The 20,168-nt window shown below is 40.8% G+C and overlaps 2 protein-coding genes across 3 annotated transcripts in view; both read right to left on the bottom strand.

The window, feature by feature from the left end:
* ndufs7 (NADH:ubiquinone oxidoreductase core subunit S7) lies at positions 1-7,650 on the bottom strand. The gene is made up of 8 exons (XM_088349386.1): positions 7,568-7,650; positions 7,120-7,156; positions 5,343-5,414; positions 5,103-5,223; positions 3,377-3,556; positions 1,442-1,488; positions 1,286-1,374; positions 1-231 (listed from the first exon to the last, which is right to left on the bottom strand). The coding sequence occupies exons 1-8, from the start codon at positions 7,581-7,583 to the stop codon at positions 134-136; spliced, it is 660 nt and encodes a 219-aa protein (XP_088205512.1). The 5' UTR covers positions 7,584-7,650; the 3' UTR covers positions 1-133.
* A 942-nt stretch (positions 7,651-8,592) lies between these two features.
* The window catches only part of LOC148355374 (uncharacterized), a 28,535-nt gene continuing 16,959 nt past the window's right edge, over positions 8,593-20,168 (bottom strand). For both annotated transcript variants that reach the window (XM_088349716.1, XM_088349715.1), the window contains exons 4-5: positions 13,901-14,114; positions 8,593-10,902 (exon numbers count right to left, since the gene is read on the bottom strand). In XM_088349716.1, coding sequence (XP_088205842.1) covers positions 10,683-10,902; positions 13,901-14,114 — 434 coding nt within the window. In that variant the 3' untranslated portion in view covers positions 8,593-10,682. The remainder of the gene's footprint in view (positions 10,903-13,900; positions 14,115-20,168) is intronic.

Here is a 20,168-nt window from a genome sequence, read left to right as displayed (position 1 = left end):
TTAAATAACATTGCCTTTATTCAGGTGATTTCTTGCAGATCTACATCAAGGAGGTGCTTTTCCCAGAATGAAAGCAGAACTACACAAATCTCGAGTACGCACACACACGCATACACACATACAGGATACCCATTCACTTGCGATACCAGATAGCCAACTTCTTCTCACGTTTGATCTTCTTCTGCAACTGTAATGTTCCGTAGAGGAGAGCCTCAGCGGTGGGTGGGCACCCTGTGCAAAGAAAAGGTTATGAGTGAGCAGAGGACGTTCGCAAGCTAATGGCAAGCTATGCTAGTGTAAATTCAAACAACTAATCTATAAAGGACGGAATGGAAAACTACAGCCGCGGACCACATGGGGCTTGACCATGAGAGGCTTTTTCATTCAACCCGCCAAACAAAATTTTAAATAGTTTAATGGATGGATCCCTTGACCACGAGGATTGTGGGGGCACCATTTCCTGTGGTGTGTTCTGGACAAGTACAGCCTGGTGGGACCCATCCCTCTCCAGTCCAACAAATGTTTCCACCCGGTTTCGAACCGGAGACTCTCCCAAAATCCCTGACACGGTCTTCTTGGAGACAGAACTGTGGTGCCCAATTTTTGACTGCATCTCCTTTCAAAATACCAATGACAGGCTTTTTCATGGCCAAATTTAAGCAAATTTTAAGGACTTTCAAAGTCGATTTTGAAATGTCTCCAGTACCTTTCAAAGAAGAATTCTGGAGTGAAACATGTATTTTGCACAGCCACAAATATATGTACAATTTACATATCTGTTATTTATCAAGACATGATTTTTAGATCTTGAGTAAATTGCAAATACGTTTATTTTTTAGGGCATTCTCTCCCGAAATAGGTGTTGCACTGAAGGTAAATACGTTGGCCTCCTCATTTGCAGTATTTTGTGACATTTTTCAAAAGAACTTTGCTTGCACCTTGTTTTGATTTCAAACCAGCCTCAACATTCAAGTAACTGCAGCAGGGAGACGCATTTCAAGTGGTATATTCATAATGATATGGGACACAGTCATTATTCTCATTATCTCATTGATTTTATCAAATCGTCAAACAGTTAAATGTGCTGAAGGCTTACTTTTTGTCTGGAGAGCTTGTTTGGCCTTTTCTCTCTCTCAAAACAATGATGATAATAATACAAATGTGAAAAATCTAAATAATTTTGCTTTTATGGCTCTTTGGGTGAAAATGTTTTCTGACCCCTTATCTAATAATTTCAATGTAGTCGTGAAAATGTACATGTACAAAACGGGTGGCAACGTTATACCTGGAACATAAATGTCCACTGGTACGATTCGGTCACAGCCTCTGACAACCGCATAAGAGTAGTGATAGTAGCCTCCTCCATTTGCACAGCTGCATCAAGAAAGTTAAGAAATAAATACTCAATTTGCATGCAAAATCTTCCGGCAACTGTTCTTACCTTCCCATGGAAATGACATATCTTGGCTCAGGCATCTGGTCGTACACCTGTTTGAAAGACAGTATTTTAATATTTTAGCCATCGGAGCAGAGAATTACCATAGGATCCACCCAACTGAAAGCCAGATGCTCAAATTTGTGATCAACACTCATTTTTGTTCAAGCCGTGCTGTACATTAAGCCATGGGCTTAAAAAAACATAAAGATGAACCAATTTATGTCCAATTCTTACATTTAAAGCCTGGTGCACACCTAGTGCCAACTGTGTGGGGAATTTGGCACTGATGCATTTGGCTGCAGAACGGCAATGACAAAGAAGACATGCACATATTTACTACTGTGTGAATAAAACGTGAATATGGGCTGCGTCACATATAACGTGAGCCCTATACTTCTGGGCAACCATAGTGTGGAGAATAGTGCCAGTATGCAACCCGGATGAGAGACATCCTTTTTCTATGTGTATGTCATTGGTGGTTGCGCAACGACAGACTAAATTCGCATTCACTTGTTCCTTGGGGATTAAAGGAAACTTCAGCAACCTGACATTGACTGTGATGATACGGAAAGAACGGTGTAGATGTTCAATTCGGATGTCAAAATTGAGGACTGCATTAGTGGATGAAAAATACCTGGAGTACATTGTAAACATTGAATAAAGTACTGTCAAACCTCCTGTTTTGCTCTTGTTATGTATCAAATTTATTCCGCGCCGTATCGCGGGTTACTTTTTGTGCTTTTGCGGATTTTCACTGTGCATTGTGTTCTGCATTCTAATTGGCTGAAAAGTCACACTCCTCATTTTCTGCCAGTGTCTGCTTGTGGGTCAATAATGTTGTGGTCTTAGTTGCAAATCTTTTTCATTTTCGAGTTTCTCTCAAAGTCTACTAATGCTCTGGACCCACAAAAGTACCAAAAGGCAGAGGAAACGTCCACATGGTTGCGAAAAAAATATTATCGAAACTAAGGGTAGTGTCCTGAAATCATTTTCAACCCATTAGTGCCAAACAGTACAGCAGCAAGATTTTCAAAATTATCATTTGACAGTACAAAAGCTATTTTTTTATAGAAAACATTATTTATAAAGTACGGTACTTTTATGTGTTAAATGCTTGAGCCTGTAATTAGGTTTTGTTTCTTTGGTTTCAGTGTATAATAGAGCAGTGTTTCTCAACTGGTGGTTCAGGACCCCAAAGTGGGTCAAGAGCCCATTTTCAGTGGGTCGCGGGCCTTTGCCATGGCAAAATAATGCAAAGAAGAAAAAAAGCAGGGTCAATCGCACTCCCCAACAGTAGATGAAGATAATGACATGCTCGATTTCTTATTTCTGTTCAGTCAATTGGCACAATCCAGATAGTGTTTAAGAGGGACGACGTCTCATTTTATTGTGATGTTGTTTGTTTGATTTTGTCTTTCTTCCCATAACAACGGGAAAGTTGGTTTGAGGGGGAAGGAAAAAAATGGAAAATAGTAACAACAACGGTCCAGTCGAAGAAGGGACCATATAAAGTATGGTCACTTGCCACATGAAGGATTAAGACTGTCCTAGAAAGCTTAAGGGAGGACTGTTATACAACATTTTTCTTATACTTCCACCTTGTAAATCAAAGGAAGTGAGTCAGGCGATGTGGGGCAGCCTTGTTTCTCAAAACATTGAAACAATGTAAGCCACTGAAAAGGACTCAACAACCAGATTAAAAAAATGAAAAAAAAAAAAAAAATCGAGGCAAAAACATATTCCAGTTTTCCGGGACTGTATGTTACAGCGTTGAGTGCATCCATAGACAGCACAGTAAGCTAGTATACCCTTTTGGATGATTTTTCGCTCCGTCCTCATGTACTGGAGGAGTTTGATGGTTTGACCCAACTAGTTTTGGCTATCTTAGGGGCGTGTCCTATCTAGTGTTGTGTACATATCTGTGGAATCAACCCTCACCTTTCTCAGGGCTGGAGCCATTTTGTTGGTTAGCGTCCCAGCCACGATCATGACGTCGGCCTGTCTTGGACTTGCTCTGAAAACCACGCCGAAGCGGTCCATGTCGTAGCGGGGAGCCGCCATGTGCATCATTTCCACTGCACAGCACGCCAAACCGAAGGTCATGGGCCACAGGGAGCTCTGTGGGGGGTAAGACACAGCATCTCCAAACACGGCTCCAAAGTGACACAACATGTAATGTGTTCCTTGAATCAAATAAAACTAGTTCTACACAAAAAGTGTGTTAACGGAATTTTTTTGTTTAGTTTCAGTGCTAATGTACCGTAATTTAGCCTGCAACTTTGGTCAAACAATTTCAACCGGGCAGTTTATGTAGAGATGCATTTTTCTAACGGCTGCATTGGGTGCTTGAGAAGAAAATGAAAGAGACGGGTGTTGAGGAAAACGCATGTCACCTCTGCCAAAAACACCATAGTAGGAGTTTAACTTATGGCAGTCCTTCTTAATTACTTGTAAGATTAGTATATACATATATAGAAACCCTCTCATGCTTCATCATATTTCCACGTCTTTGCTTCCAGGAGAAGACGTTTTCCTCCTCTGTCCCTTTCTTATCCCCGTTACATTTTTCATAGTCTAACTTGAGGTTCTGCTACACTTCACACTCTCTGCTATGCTTATTGCAAAAAACTTCTTAACCACCAAGCACCAGGTACAATCATGGAAAAATAACCTAATTGTGATTTTTCAGACCAGTATTGCAATTTTGTTTCTATTTAAAAGAAAAGTGCCTTTTCTGTAGCAGGTTTTTTTTTGTGAGTACTTAAACCTCCCATTGTCCTTGGTTCAAAATGACCTGCGACGGAGTTCCTAAAAACCCAGAAAAATCCCCCTAAATATATTTTTTCTTTAACTCTGAATATTACGGCTGTTCCTAGATTGGTCCAAACAGTAGAAGAATGAAATGTTTATTCGTATTTCCACCTAAACTGTATAAAAACATGTACAAAACGGTCCATAATATGAAGACAACACTAGGGTTATTTATATTAACTTGTTTAAACCTCAAGAAAACCGCACCCTCTTCTGGGTAACCGTCTGTCTGCACACACAAGGCTCAAACAGCAGTGTCTCGATATTACACAATCACACTACGTTACATCGCAATATCGATTAACTTTCGGTTAATCGTGCAGCCCTACCGAATGCATACTCTGCCAATGAGAGCGTCACTGCCCCCTAATTTAGTGGAGGTGCAATTGTACTTTAAGTACAAGAAGTTCTGCAAGGTTAAACTATAATTAATTTCATTGTCAATAATAGCAACACATTCTGCATTGTGTTCTGCAGCAGACAGCTTACAGCAAATGCTGCAAATGCATTTTCAAGCATTTTAAGGACCTGTACGAACCCTGTATAATTTCAGTTGGTATTGGCATCTTTTTTAAGTAAGGTTAACCCTTGGGGGATTTTATGAAGGGACGTTGTTACTTTTGCTGATTTTCACGTTCACGGGGGAGGGCAGTCTAGGGCGGTGATCGAGGTAATTTTAATGATACTGTTTTTGGTAAATAGCCATGTCACGGGGCGGCTATTTGTACATTTGCTGTCGATAGTAAATGACATCAAGTGCATTCAGAGTCGCTTTGTTAAAATGAATTGAAATACCTTAAAAAGAGTTCTAACAAATAAGATATTCAAATGTTGCAAAAGCTTGTCGACTCACCCTGCGAGCCCAGTTGATTAAGTCATCTAGTTTGGTGACGACGTACTCCCCCTTGCTGCTGGCCACAGACGAAGGTTTGGCAGCTGCCACTGCCGTGCTTTTCTCCCGGACAGGGACCACGCTATAAAAAGGGAACAGTATTTTTAAAAGGCCAAATTGCCACTGAACTATGGCAGCACAGTACTCGATTAGCAAGAAGCAATTATTATTTTCTTTAACACACTCCTGAGCATCTCAAACCTTGTGTTGGCATTCTCGCTTTTAGTAGCACCGTGCAGACTCCTATGCTGGAAAAGCAATGACGAAACGGGTCTGTGGTAGAAAAGAGAAAGTCAAACAGTGTCATTAGAAACGGTATTGTACAGGACAATCCAGAAATGCATAGTCAGGGGGGGCAGGGGAGGCTCTTTCTCCCCTGTCATCATGGAAAGGTAAAAACAAAAATCGATTGAATGGTCATATTTTTTCGGTGTTAAAGTTCTTTGGTATTCAATTACACTATTTGGGAATTTACCTTGTTAAAATTACTAAATTTTCACATTATGAATATTAATCATACAATTATGATGTAACGTAGTGGTTGGGAAACTATGGCTCGTGAGCCATATATGGCTCTTTTCATCAGTACATCTGGCTCGGAGATAAAAACGGAATTCGGACGATTATTTAGTTATTAGTTATGCAAAGCCGTATTTGGCACAAGTTAAGCCGAGTCAACACAATGATTTTAATTGGTTCGGTCCAGTATGTATAGGGCACAGTCTCAACTACAGTTAACAGTTGAGGTGTCACGCCAACAGACTGTATTTGACGCAAGATCAGGGCTAAAAAATTTAGCCCGACCCAAGTCGCGGGTATATAAACCCGAACCCGTCCGGATCGACGGATTAACTTGATTTGATGAACGAGCTTGAAATAGCAATGCAATTCAACTGAACTACGCAGTTTGGGGTTTACTTGGGGCCAAGTCCCTCAATTTAAGTCTGAAAATGAACGGTTTGGCTCCGAACTGCGCATCTTGGCGATGTGCAGCTAACGAAAGTGAAACTGGACAAAATGGCACCGAAAAGAAAATCAAATTCTGCAGATTACGAGCTGCAAATAGATTTGGCCAAAAAGCAGAAAGTAAGTTTTTTAAGCTTGTAAGCTATGGGCAAGAAGCGGAAATGACGTGAGGGAGGAGGAAGGAGGAAGCCGTGTCTTTTACTGTAACCCTAACCCTAGTGATTTTCAGTTAAACTGATAGTTTGGTAAGCATTTTTTAAATCTAAATAATTACTTGAGTGAAAATAAGTGCATGCTATTTAGATCCTCTGTATTCTATGTATGTTGCTATAAAATTATTTGTATGGCAACTCATTAAACAATATATGTTCACTGTTGAGACACTTTAAGACAAAAACACCCCAAAACTTCAGCAAAGCACCCAAAGCAATTTGATTGGGTGAGCAGTAGGGATGGGTGACACTAGCCGAGCAAAAGAGAAGCAAGAGCAGTGCAACGAATCAAATGGACTGGACCAGTTCAAGGCAGTGGAGTATTTTCGACGCTGCATCATTTACAATTTTGTTTTATTTGTATTTCACATTTCAAAAACATGCATGTCGGGTTAATTGGCAGGTCCAAATTGTCCCTAGGTGTGAATGAGCGAGCGATTGGTCTGTCCCTCTGTGCCCTGCGACTAGCTGGCAACCAGTTCAGAGTGTCCCCTGCCCAATGCCCGAAGATGGCTGGGATGGGCTCCAGCACCCCTGCGACCCTACTGAGGATAAGCGGTGCAGATAATGGATGGATGGATTTATCTTGCGTCTTTCATCATATTTAAGCCTATGCTGACCATGATTAAGGAAAAGCATTCTAAAAATTGCAATCATTTATGGGGGTGCTTGAAATATGACAGTAGCCCACTAGGCACAAACCTCTCAACGTACTGGCTGTTTCCAAAAGTCAATTTATTGATAGAATATTTGTGACATTATGTTAAAATACCACACGTGGGAAAAAAAGCTTTACTTACCTTGTACAAAAACTGCCAGACAACGCCAGGCGAGGCACTGTGAACAAATATAGATTTTAGTGGAAATTGCAATCACTGATGTATAATAGAAGCTTAGTTATAATTAGAGCCTAAGTGTATGACCAAAAACCTTTAGATTGTCTAATGCTCAAGAACAATTTGTTACAGACTACAAAGATTTGTTTCTCTGTGTTAATGTCGGCTGATCTTACAGACGTTTTTGGTAGATCACAACATCAATTTACAAGACTCAATTGTTAGCTAGCAGGCTAACACAGCAAGGTCAGCGTACGTATGCGCTTAGAAGTGTCTGCTTTAAATCCTTACGCAGTCCGATAACGACAACGTAGAATTTAGCGCAAAGACTTTTAGTTGCAATTTTTAGGAGGTTGTAAAAATGTAGGTAAAGTCTACAAACCCGTAATATTTCAACCAAAACATTGCGTACCCATCAATGCCGCCATCTTTAGTAATGTTTACGTCAGTGCTCCGGTTGAGTAAGGTGTTCGCCCGCTCAGCTAGGGGGCGCTGCTCTTCCGGTCCACATATCTCATTTTTTTAATTAAATACATTAAGTTATAGTCAGGAGGATAATTAAAACAACCACAATTGTAAAATATTAAGTGAATTCAGTTGAAAGAGGAAAAAAGGGGCTAAATGCTGTTATGTTTATGAGAAACAAGAACAAGTCTGATGACAAGTTCCTGAAGTATTTAAAACAAATCTAATTGTCCTGTTTAGTTGTTAAATAGCAGAAACGAAACATCACTTTCTCTATTAAATCCCAATTATTTATTTCATAACATGTATTCCTTAGTTTTGTTTTTCCTTGAATACTTTATCTGTAAATAACTATATATTTTTCATTTCATGCTTGTGGTTTTCTGTTCTGTTTTCTGTTGGTATAGCATGAAAATGGTGAAAGTAAGAAAAGGATTGTTACAAATACAGTCAAAACACCTACTAAAACCACCAAAAAGATGACTATGGGTGGTAGCCACAGCGGCTGACAATCATGTTAGCCTTCTTTGGGTGAGGCTCATGTTATGTCATAGAAATAAGATTTTCTTGACCTACGAGTATTTAACAAAATGCACATAAATATGATGGATCATGTAGTTTTGCTTATTTTTCAAATCAATAGCGTTTTATATACCACTAGGAGGCACTAAAATATACACAACGTCCCTTCAAAATAAAAAAATAAAAACGTAATCATAGCAAAAGAAATAAATCATTTGTCTTTATTTGTAATTGCTTTTAGCATTGTGAAACATTTTATGCATCAAGATTAGACATTGCACTCCCTGGTAAAACATGTGATAAGGTCTTTTAAAGAGAGAAAAATATGAAAGCATAAATAGGCAAAAAATGTTTCCAATGTTGTGCTTAGAAAACTAGTTTTTATAATGATAATGTAATGAAAAAGAATTTGCATTGGTAGCAACAGAGCTGTGACTCTCTTCTGCTGGGTCAGGTTCCCGGGTAGCCTGGCTGCTTACTGCATGTTTTCGGTCGGTCAGCTTCCCATTTTTTTCTGCCAATCGGTCCCGGTTAACCCTTTTTAGCAGCCAGCTAGCCTGCTGTGTCCGGGATGGTTTAGCCCCTGTTAGCTCTTTGTTATTTTTGCCAGTTTGCCCCATTTTGGCTGCTTGCCATTTGTTATACCATTGCTGCGCCCACCTGTGTCACAAGGCCAAGGCATTCTCTACAAAAAACAACCCGGACTTGCCTTAAAACAATAGAAACGTATTCGACTAATTACCACGTATACCAGGGGTCTCCAACGTGCTGCCCACGGGCACCTGGGTGCCGCTGAGGAAAGTTGAGTTGGCGCGGACCCTTTCTGATAATATCTCACCAGTGGTGGGACATTGTGATTTTATAGTAAAATCATTTTTTTAATTGGTTGACTATCTTACCCTGGTAATAACATAGCAATAACATTATAATTTGTAATGAAGTATTGATAATTATTTTAAGAGAATAGAATGGGAATCTATTCATGTGTTTAACACATTTATTTATTCATATTTCTATTGATTTATTTTACAGGAAATACAACAAATTAAATTCCAACTTATGGGTTTTTAAAGCAAATGAGCGAACAATGTGCAGTTTTTGTAGATAGCTATCGGCTACCTTTTCAGCTTTGTAGCGAGCTAGCTTTCTACCTTTTTAGCTAGTTAGCAAGCTATCTAGCTAGCTTTTTACATTTCTGCATGCTATCCAGCTAACATTCAACCTTTTTAATCAAGCTAAATTTTGGCCTCCTTTTTAGTTGGCCATCTAGTCTTCTGTTTTCTATCTGCCCATGTTGGCGTTTTACTGTCTTAGCTAGCTGTAAAGCTCCCTTTTAGTTTTTACCTGTTTACATTTCTAGCTAACTATTAATCTACATTTAGCTATTTAGCAAGCTAAGTTGCTATTTTAGAACTGGGTGCCTTTTGTGCTAATTGGTAACAAAAAGTTAACTCAACGATTGAAAAAGGTCTGAGACCCCTGACGTAAACCAATATGGAGACCGGCTTGCGATTGGGCTGGTATTACCCTGATGACGTACCAGCTAGGGAAGTCAAAGACGGGACAGGCCGTCTTCAAAATGCATTGTCTCGGAAATTATTTGGAATATACAGACGCTGCCCTATTTACAAACGAGATAAGTTTCGGGCGATCGTTCGTAAGTTGAATTTGTTCGTAAGTTGCTTCAGTGCTATATTTTGTATGGAATGTATGTTTAAAGTTTATGTAAGTGTGTTTAAGGCTTGTATAAGTAACCTGTACTGTTTTGTACTAAAATATGAACATTTCATAAAATATTCTGCTCTATAAAGATAAATAAAGGGAGGTTTGACTTACTTTTGGAAGATGAGCTTCAAGAGTTAGGCAACTTCCTCCACCGTGGTAGAGAGTGGCGGAAAAAAGCGATTCAACAGTTTCCTCAACCGCATCAAGCTTTCTTATTCCAATTTCATTTTAAAAGAAACAGCTCGCCTCTTCTCTACACTTTACACCAACCATATTGAATGGATGCATGAGATATTACACAATAACAATGTCAAAGTTCTTAGCGCACTGCAGATACAGTACAGTATGTTTACACACGAACTAGGAAGAGGAAGCGGATTTTATTCTTCGGGGTGGATGCTGGGTGACCTCTCTCAGCGCCACACGCCGGTAGTGGCGGAAAGAAGCACAACAGTACTGTCCTGTACTTGGTATAAGGTGCACAAAATCGAAAATCTAACTAACAGCAATGTCCGGATATTTTTCAACATCCCGAAAAAATGTACGTATCTACTCTTTTGCGTACTTCGAATGGTCGTAAGTAGGGGAGCGTCTGTACAGGTTAAAATATGCAACAACAAAAAACATATTTACTATTTTCTCACATTGTGTATCTTTTAGAATTTGTGTATCTCTTTAAAACGTCCACTTCTGGAGGAGTAAGTGTATCCATCAAGGCCTCCAGAGTTATCGTGGCAATTTTTCCAGACTACAAACCACAGGAATGACTTATTTTTAAAGAGGTTTCCTCCTGCATGAAGAGAGCACACACGTCCTCACTGAGCAATGGGGAAGTCTGTGGAAACGGCGTTCGGGCTTTGCGACGAGGAGGGATTGAAAAAGACGTCTCGGGAGTGAAGCAGCGGCGCTCTGAGGTAAAGGTTGTAAAGGAGGAACATGTTGTAAGCCACCAAGGCCATGAGAGGGAAGATGGTCAGGCCCGAGCCAAAGCCTCGCCAGGAGCTGCACAAATTCAGGCAGGCCCAATAAAATAGCCTGTTGGAAAGGGAAAGAAGAAAATCAACCGATGAGTGACTACACAAAAAATGGATTTCTATGAAACTTGTGTTATAATGAGGGATTACTGCACTGTGCTCATACTTTTTCAGCACCCGACCACGTCAAAATGATCAACCCACCACAAAGAAAACAGGGATTCAAGAGCATCCATTCATCCATTAGTTGCACCACTTATCCTCAGTAGGGTCGCGGTGGTGCTAGAGCCCACCCCAGCTATCTTCGGGCAGTGGGCAGGGGACACCCTGAACCGGTTGCCAGCCAATCACAGGACACATAGGGACAGACAATTCGCCCGCACATTCACACCTAGGGACAATTTGGACCGGCCACTTAACCTGACATGCATGTTTTTGGAATCTGGGAGGAAACCCACGCAAGCACGGGAAGAACATGCAAACTCCGCACAGCCGACGTGCCGCCGAGATTCAAGAGCAGTCAAACATTAAAAAGAAATATCCTCAAAAGTGGAATAGGTGGCCCACGGGACGGATCAGGCCCGCTAAGGGATTGAATCTGGCCCACGAGACAAGGCTCGGAGAAGCGCAATAGAAAAACGAACTGCAGGTTGAAAATATGTCTATTTGATGTTGCCAAGGCCAGGGGCCTCTCACAAACGATGTACTAGTATTTCTTTTTCTCTCTCCTTCTCTCCCTCTCCCTTTCTTCCTCCCTTTTTTTCTCACTCTCTATCCCTCTCTTTCACTCTCTCTGTTTTCTTATTTTTTCCTTTTCTCTCTATTTTCTCTCTTTCTGTCTCTCTCTCTTGCTTTCTCCTTCTCGCTTTTTCGCCTTCTCTCTTTCTCTCCTGCTCTTTTCTTTTTCTATTTCTTTCTCCCCCCCTCTCTCATTAATTCTCTTTTTATCTTTTTTCTTTCTCATGATCTCGCTCTCTTTCTCTCACTCTCTTGCTCCCTCTCTCTTTCTTTGTCCCATCCTCTCTACTTTTCTCTCCCTCTCTATCTCTTATTTTTTTCTCTTTTTCATTCTCTCTAGTCTACTAGTCCGGCCCCTGACAGAATGTTTGTTCGATCATGTGGCCCCCGAGTTAAAATGAGTTTGACACCCCTGTCTTACAGTAATCCAATATTTATGCATGAAAAACATATGACAAAAGGCGATTTTTGGAGGGTGCGACTTATAATTGGGTGCGCCTTATAATATATAAAATACAGTACTAAATAGGTTCTCAAAAATAAATACAATAGATCTACGTAAAAACATACTATTGCTAACAAAATAGCCCTTTCGCCCGAATTGTATCCATCCCATGCAGGATATTCATGCCCAAAACGGTCAAGCTACCACTTTTGTTGGGCACATACTGATTTGTAGCCATTTTCAGGGTTTGGCGTTTTTGATGACATTGCAACTGTGGTTCTTTTTGAGTTGAAAATAGAATAACTCTGGTCCACTGCGTGCACATCATAAACAACATTTGTCAGCTAAATAGAGAATTACCCTCTTAGAGTATAAAGAAAATAAACAATTAAATACAATCGCTGACATAACTTCTCCGAGGAAGTTCAATCAGTGACGTCATCATGGAAGTATAAAATGTAAACTATGGTAATGGTTATATTCATTCAGGGTTGAAGTTGTTTCTCATTTGACTTCTCAATACTTGGATTTTCTACAATGGTTTATATAACTAATTTTTTTGTTTTATTCAAGAAAAAATGTTGGGCATTGGAGTTTAGGGGGATTCGGTCAAAAACACCCCGCCTTTTCCCTCCTGCTCACAAATAAAATGTGAAAATTCGGGTTTGCATCGGGCTCGGTCCCTCAAATCAAGTGAGTTTGTTTGGTCGGGCTTTAATACACGCAGGCTGATTTTTACATATTCTTTATTTTATCTTTTTACACCAGGGCTTTGGGACCAATTGAGACCCCCTGGATGATAGTTTGAGACGCCCACCTTAATATGAATATGAAAGTTAAAAGGACAGTGTGTAATATTTTCCCACTAATTGTCGCTGTATTTTGTCATGCCACCAAAAACGAGAGCTAAAAGCACGACGGAAGAAGACTAAATAGAGAGATTCAAAGTGACCAAAACGCACCTTCTTACTTTTGAAAAGAGATACAATAGTAAAATAGAAAAGAAAAAAGGACAAACAAAGAAAAGTAAAAGAAATAACACAAAAAGTAAAACACTAGAAAAAAAGGAAAAGAAAAATGAAAAAGAGAAAAAACTTTTTTTCCCGTTTATGCATTTTCTCTCTTTAATTACTTCATTTTTTCTTTCCGCTTCTTTTTCTCCCTTTTCATTTTTTAGCTTTCTTTCTCCCTACTTTTATTCTTATTCCTGTTTTCCTTCCCCCTCTTTTCCTTATTTTGTCTTCCCTAGTTGTTCTTATTTTTAAAAATAAATTTTCCCTTCTTTTTGTCTTTCTTTGAGAAAGGCTGGGTAAAAATGGGAAGAACATGGGTGCTTTTTGCTCACCATAGTTTGTAGTCTTCCCTGGACTCATTTTTGGTTGCACTACACATGACAGCGACATCTAGTAGATAAATATAAAACACTGTCCCTTTAAGAACAGCGGAATGTTTTTATTAGCACTGTTTTTGTGGGAAAGCCCATTTGGCCCAACATTTCCCGGATTCTAGCTTCACTGGCCTCCAACTCAATTGAGTTTGAGACCCCAGATTTAGGTTATTTGACACAGTAGTACTTTAGGCCTCAGTGAATGTCTTTAGCTAGGTTTTATGTCAAGGGACCCCCAATGAATACCAGCAAAATCAATAGACATCTGCTGTACAGTCGTTCGCAATAATCTGGGGTCTGTGCAGCCCTTTGAGACTCCTTGAGATCAAGGGCGTCACAAATAAACATGACTTGACTTTTGTGTACAAGCAGCTCTGGAGCTGCATGCTGCTCTTTGGAACAAACCACAGCCCCAACAACCTTGCTCAAGTAGAATGCCCAGCAATGCCAAACCCGGTATTTATGCTGGTTTGTTACTAAGTCCCTTACCTTCCCAGAATAAACATGGCGACCAGCATTGGCACCACCTTGAGCTGCTGTTGAGGAATATAAACCGCCATGATGACCAGATTGAGGACGTAGAGGAATAACAACTGCAGGGATGCAGTGACGAACAGCTCCTGTATTGTGTGCCTTGAGGGAGGTATCTCGTGCAAGCTGAGCGAGGCACTGCAGAAGCGACACAATGTGCCGAGCAGCATCGCTGGAGAGGAGGGGGCACAGAACAATCATGTCAGCTGCAGCCCACAACAAAGTGCTCGAAAAAATATCAAGAGAGGAAAATAAACACAACAAACACACAGTGCACATAGAGGTCAACAAGAACCTTTTGTCCTGACCATATTCTTTATTGCAATTTCAGCCACTGGGAACTCAATATCGTAATCAAGGGGTGTCTGACTTATTTGAGCTCAGGGGACACATGGTCGTGGTGGCCGGACTAGCAGAGTAAAGAGAAGAGAGAGAGAGAACAGAGAAGACAGAGAGGATGAGAGTGTGAAAAAAGAGAGGAGAGAAAGGGAGAAAAATAAATAAATAGAAAATAAGAGAATGAGAGCAAAAGAGAGATGAAGACAGTAAGAAAGAAATAAAAAAAGAAAGAAAGTAATACAAAGAACTAAATAGGGAAGGAAACAGAAAAAGCAAAAAAGAGAGATACTGTACAGAGTAAGAAAGAAAGAGTTAGAAAGAAAGGGAAAAGGGCAGAAAAACTTAAGAGAGCGATAAAAAAGAGGAAAAGTGAAAGAAAAAGAGTGAAAGAAAAAGAGAGAAAGAAAGATAAAGAAAGATAAATAGAGAAGGAAAGAGAAAGATGGAATGAGATGAAAACAGAGAGTGAAAGAGCGGGAATCGGCAGAGCGCTTGTTTGTTGGGCGCAGTGGCTGTTTGTTGCACTGATTTTTTTCCAAGATGAACTACACTAGTGTGTACACGATCCATCATTCATTCATTCACTCATTCCATCATCACCGGTAGCCTATCGCTGCAAGCAAGGGCTGACATAGCGCATTTATGTCAGGCCTGGCGGCTTTTTCCTGTCTCATCCAGCAGAAAGTGAACTGCACTCACACAGGAATGATCCATAATCCACAATCACATTTTGCTGCACATTTCTTGCTGGGCGTAGAGTTTATTTTTTAGAATATTTTTTGCCTACAATCAACTGTACTAGTGGGGACGTAATCCATTATCTCAAACTAGAGTTTATTTTTACCAATATTTTTGCCTACAATCAACTGCACTAGTGCGGACATAATCCATTATCTCAAACTACACTAGTGGGGACACAACAAATTATCCAAAATCCCATATTTCTGCGAGTGGGAACCAGAAGTTCTGGCCCGTCTAAGATGAAATGCAACGTTGTGACCACGATCCATTATCCGCGATTGACTATTGCTGAGATTAGGGGAAGTCAAGAGTATTTTTTCTTAAATCAGGCCGCTGAAGCGTGCCATTTTGGCTCTCTTAAATGAATTACACTGTGTGGCCACCAACACTATCCCCAATAAACTATTGCTGAGAGCGGGGACTGGAGAGCAAGTTTGTGTCGTACATGGCAGCTCTTTTTCAGTTCTTTCTGTATAAAATAAACTGCACCCGTGCAGCTGCAATCTATTATTCCAGGTCGACTATTGCTGCAAGCGTGGGCTGGAATAGTGCACTTTCTTCATGCCTGGCAGCTCTTATGTAGTTCCATCCACCAAAAAGTGAAATGCACTCGCATGGCTGCGATCCATTATCCCCAATCCCATATTGCGGCAAGAGGGGACCTGCAGAAGGCGCTTTTGTCAGGAGGCATGCCGTTCCATCCCCAGTGAACTATTTCTCAGATTAGGAGCTAGCAGAGCATATTTTTCTTTTGGTTTGGGCAGCTAAAGCGTGGCATTGTGGCCCGCCGAAAATAAACTGCAGAGTGTGGCTGCGACCCAATATTCCCAGTCGACTATTGCTGATAGTTGGTGCTATGAGCAAATTTGTATTGTGCATGGGGGCTCTTTTTTCTCGTTATTTCCACCTAAAATGGACTACACAATACAGCCGCAATCCATCATCCTCCCAGTTGCCGTTTGCTGTGAGCTAGACCCGGCAGAGCTTGGGCCTGGTGGCTTTTTTCCCCTTCTGCTCACCAAAATGAATGGCATTAGCGTGGCTGCAATCCACTATCCCCAATCGCATATTGCTGCAAGCAGGGATCGATACAGCGGCATGTTTTTTGCCTTTATTTTCGCCTCCACTGAACTGCACTCTTGTGGACAGCACTCATTTTCCTTAACTGTGCTAGAGCTGACACGATCCATTATCCCACCATCCCAAATTGCTGCCAGCCGGGACTGACAGAATGCACTTCAGTCTGTAGCCGTACATTTCTGGGCGCCTAAAATGAAATGGACGGTTGTGGCTCTTATCCCTGATCGACTTTTTACAGAGATTTTTAATCTGGCCCACCAAATCTTTAAAATATAATGATGATGTCATTATATTACACACATCTAAGGATGTGTAGAGAAGTTTTAAAAAGTATTACTAATAAAAAAAAGTTGATTTGGTGCAACGCTTGTCCCCAGTGTCCTCATTGTTCAACATATTTAAAAAAACAAACACTTCTGTGCTAGCTGGATTGCATTTAGAGTTCTTCAATGCACATTATTATTTTAGTGCTTAAAAAAGGCATATCATTTATTTTCTTTAATTCTGAGTGTTTTAACCAATTTGAAAAATTGGTTTATTTATAGATCCAAAATAAAAATATAATGTACATGTTGATTTCTGCAGGTTTATTCATCGCTGCTATTCTAAAAGGTTTTATCGTCATTTTTTTTGTCAATTATTGGAATTTCTAACAAAAAAGGCAAAAATTAAATGTGTCTGATATAGCAGCGTCAATATGACAAAATAGGATACATCTAAATTATATTAAAATCGAATTAGTTTTTTCCTCCTTCCATTGTTTTTACCCCAATGCGACCCGCCAATCAAAAAAAAAGGCTCGCTTAAAGATATCTTTAGAGGGACAATGTGTAATATTTAGAACCTCCTAGTGGTACAAAAACGTTCATTCAAAATAATTAATACAACCAGTTCAGGGTGTCCCCTGCTCACTGCCCGATGATTGCTGGGATGGGCTCCAGCACCCCCGCGACCTTACTGAGGATAAGCGGTGCAGCTGATGAGATGAGATGAGATGAGATTTGAATACTACGCAAACATACATTAACTATCATACCGATCTTAATTTTAAGAAAAAATCATAGGTCGAGAAATTTGTATTTCTTTCCATCAGGAGTTAGGGACCTATGGCTCTTTTTATGAGTACTCAGAGAAAAATTATACCCAAATTTTTTTTGGAATATTAGTGTTTCAGCAAGTTGTCGTACGTACAGAGTCAAGACAGCCAAACCGAAGTATGAATAGAATATGTACAATTTTAACTACAGTTTACAGTCAAGGGGTCACACCAACAGACCCCGTTTTGGCTGTGAATCACTACATAATCCTTTATATTGAAGCTCATTAAACAATCTATATTCATTGTTGTGACACTTTATGATAAAAAAACCACAGAACAAACTCTAAAACACCCAGAAGCTTAGGTAAAGCTAGAGCGATTCGATTGGGTGAGCGGTAGCAATGGGCAGAGCTATATAAAGGGCCCACACACTCCTTCTTCTCAACCAGCGCTGTCTGCACGTAAGGTAAACACGTTGGTATCTTTGTTTGCGGGACTACAAAGAAGACTCCAACGCTATTTCATCCTAACAGAAAAGGGGATGGACTTTAATGATGAAATCAAAGAGACCAAACAAGAACTAAACGCTTTGGCGGAAATAAAGAGCAAAGGCATCATAATAAGAAGCAGAGAAAGAGAAATAGAAGAAGGGGAAAAATGTACACGCTACTTTTTAAAAAAAATTATGGGCAAAAATGAGGGGATTTTTAAACTTCAAAACGAAAACGGGCAAATAACAAAGGAAAGTAGTGAAATAACCAGATTGGTCGAAGACTACTACAAAAAATTATTTGAAAAGAAAGAAACATATGAGAATGAAATGGGGCATGTATTAGATCATATTTCAAGATCAGTGCGTCAAGACCCCTTTTTAACATCGGACTTTACCCAAGACCAACTGAATGATTGCATAAAGACTATGAAAAAAGGCAAATCACCCGGGGAGGACGGACTCAACCTCGAATTTTACCGGACTTTTTGGGATATTTTAGCACCAGATCTGTTAACTGTTTTTAACGAATTTTCCAGTCGAGACCATATGCCAGACAGTTTCAGAATCGGGATAGTTACTCTATTGCACAAAAAAGGAGACAAAATTGACTTAAAAAACTGGCGACCCATAACGCTTTTAAACGTGGACTGTAAAATTTTCAGCAAGCTTCTAGCAACACGAATGTCGTTTGTCTTGGGAGACTTGGTTGATCCAGACCAAACCTGTGCCATTGTGGGAAGGAAGATCAGCGACAGTCTCATGCTGATCCGTGACACCATTTGTTATGCAAGAGACAGAAACATGCGACTAGCGGTCCTAAACCTAGACTTTGAAAAAGCCTTTGATCGAGTCTCGCACCAATACCTCTTCAGGGTATTGCAAAAATGTGGTTTTCCCCAAAAATACATCAATTGGGTAGGACTGCTATACCGAGACATCTACAGCAAATTCATGATTAACGGGAATTTATCGGAAGCAATCGAGATCAACTGCGGTGTACGTCAAGGTTGCCCTATGTCTCCCCTTCTCTATGTTCTTTGCATTGAACCTTTGGCACAAATGTTAAGAAAAGATAGATTTGTCGAAGGCATCAATATCCCAGGAAGTGGGGGACAAATTACCAAGTGTGTTTTGTACATGGATGATTTTAATATTTTGTGTACTGACCGCGCATCTGTTGAAAGAGCCCTTGACTTGACTGACCTGTTTGGGAGGGCGTCTGGGTCAAGGCTAAATAGAGAAAAATCACAAGTGAAGTTTTATGGAATGTGGAAAGAGACAGAAAAGGCAGGACTCCCGCTGACGGTGTTAAAGACAGACCAGAAAATCCTAGGGATAAAATTCAATGCGGATGGAGGAGGCGAGACTAACTGGGATGATGTGACAAGGAAAGTTAAGCAAAAACTTGTTTTTTGGTCACTAAGAAAACTGACAATAGAGGGGAAGGTCCTAATCATCAAAGCGATCATCCAACCAATGCTTTTGTCAATCAGTTTAATTTTTATGCCTAAAAGAAACGTGCTGTTACAACTGGACCGAGCCATCTTTCGCTTTGTCTGGGGCTCAAAGTGGGAAAGGATAAAAAGAGATACAATGAAAAAGAAAAAGGAAAAAGGGGGGAAAGGAGTGCCTGACCTCCAGCTTTTCCTGGGAAGCAAATATGTCTCTCTCCACTTCCAAAACGCTGTGGGCCCACCCAACAACCCGAAAAGTCAAGCAATGACCCGGTTTTGGATGGGCTCATATTTGCGGAAGCTAAAGCTTGTACCAAACAATCGTTTGATTCCAGTTTCATTTAACTTGCCACCAACACATCTCTTTATTCGGGATTTTTTGAAGAAGTTTGATTTGGAAACACAAGAATGTCACACTTTACAAAACCACAGGGCCCTTATTGCTATTGTGCAAGAGCGAGCTACAGTAAGCCCTGTGCGGGGGCTTGCGTTTGGCGAATACAAAACGGTTTGGAGCAACGTCAATCATCCTGCCCTCCCAAACAGACTACGAGACTTGTCATGGATGGTGGCTCATGAAGTTCTCCCAGTCAGAGCTGTAATGCACCACCGAGGAATGTCAGCGACTTCGACGTGCCCTCGACCTGGCTGTGGCGCCCAGGAGTCGGTGAGGCACCTTTTTTGTGAGTGCAGCGCTGCCAAGGTCTTGTGGACAATGGCCGAACAACTAGGAAAGTTCCCGGACTTGCCAGCAGGAGAGGTCCCTGATGCACAGTACGTGCTTTACGGGGTGAGTCGGTCGAGGAGGCATCGGAACGACTTTGCCAGGGACTGGCTCACTCTCGCCGCCATCAAGGACGCCATCTGGACCTCCAGAAACCTGCTGGTATGGAGGTGCAGGCAGATCCCCCCCGTGGCTGTGCTCCAAATGGCTGCAGATACCATACAATCTGCGAGCGGCGGGCCTAGGACGCAGCCATAAAGAAGACTCGTCTGTACCCACCCGGAGGGGGGAGCCGGAGCTACGCTGTGGGAGTCCCGGCAGCAACGGCCTGGGTTGTGGAACCCAGAAGGGAGAGG

Source organism: Urocampus carinirostris, chromosome 12 (assembly GCF_059441175.1).
Source record: "Urocampus carinirostris isolate Australia breed hairy pipefish chromosome 12, RoL_Ucar_1.0, whole genome shotgun sequence".
Taxonomy (NCBI): domain Eukaryota; kingdom Metazoa; phylum Chordata; class Actinopteri; order Syngnathiformes; family Syngnathidae; genus Urocampus; species Urocampus carinirostris.
Note: the sequence above shows the minus strand (reverse complement) of the source record. Positions and strands in the feature narration are given on the sequence as shown.

Bases quoted from the DNA above. Each gene is read 5' to 3' on its own strand.
- ndufs7 (XM_088349386.1), bottom strand. The intron at 5,415-7,119 runs GTAAGTAAAGCT...TTTCTACCACAG, and splicing joins TCTGGCAGTTTTTGTACAAG to ACCCGTTTCGTCATTGCTTT. The intron at 3,557-5,102 runs GTGAGTCGACAA...TACCCCCCACAG, and splicing joins TAATCAACTGGGCTCGCAGG to AGCTCCCTGTGGCCCATGAC.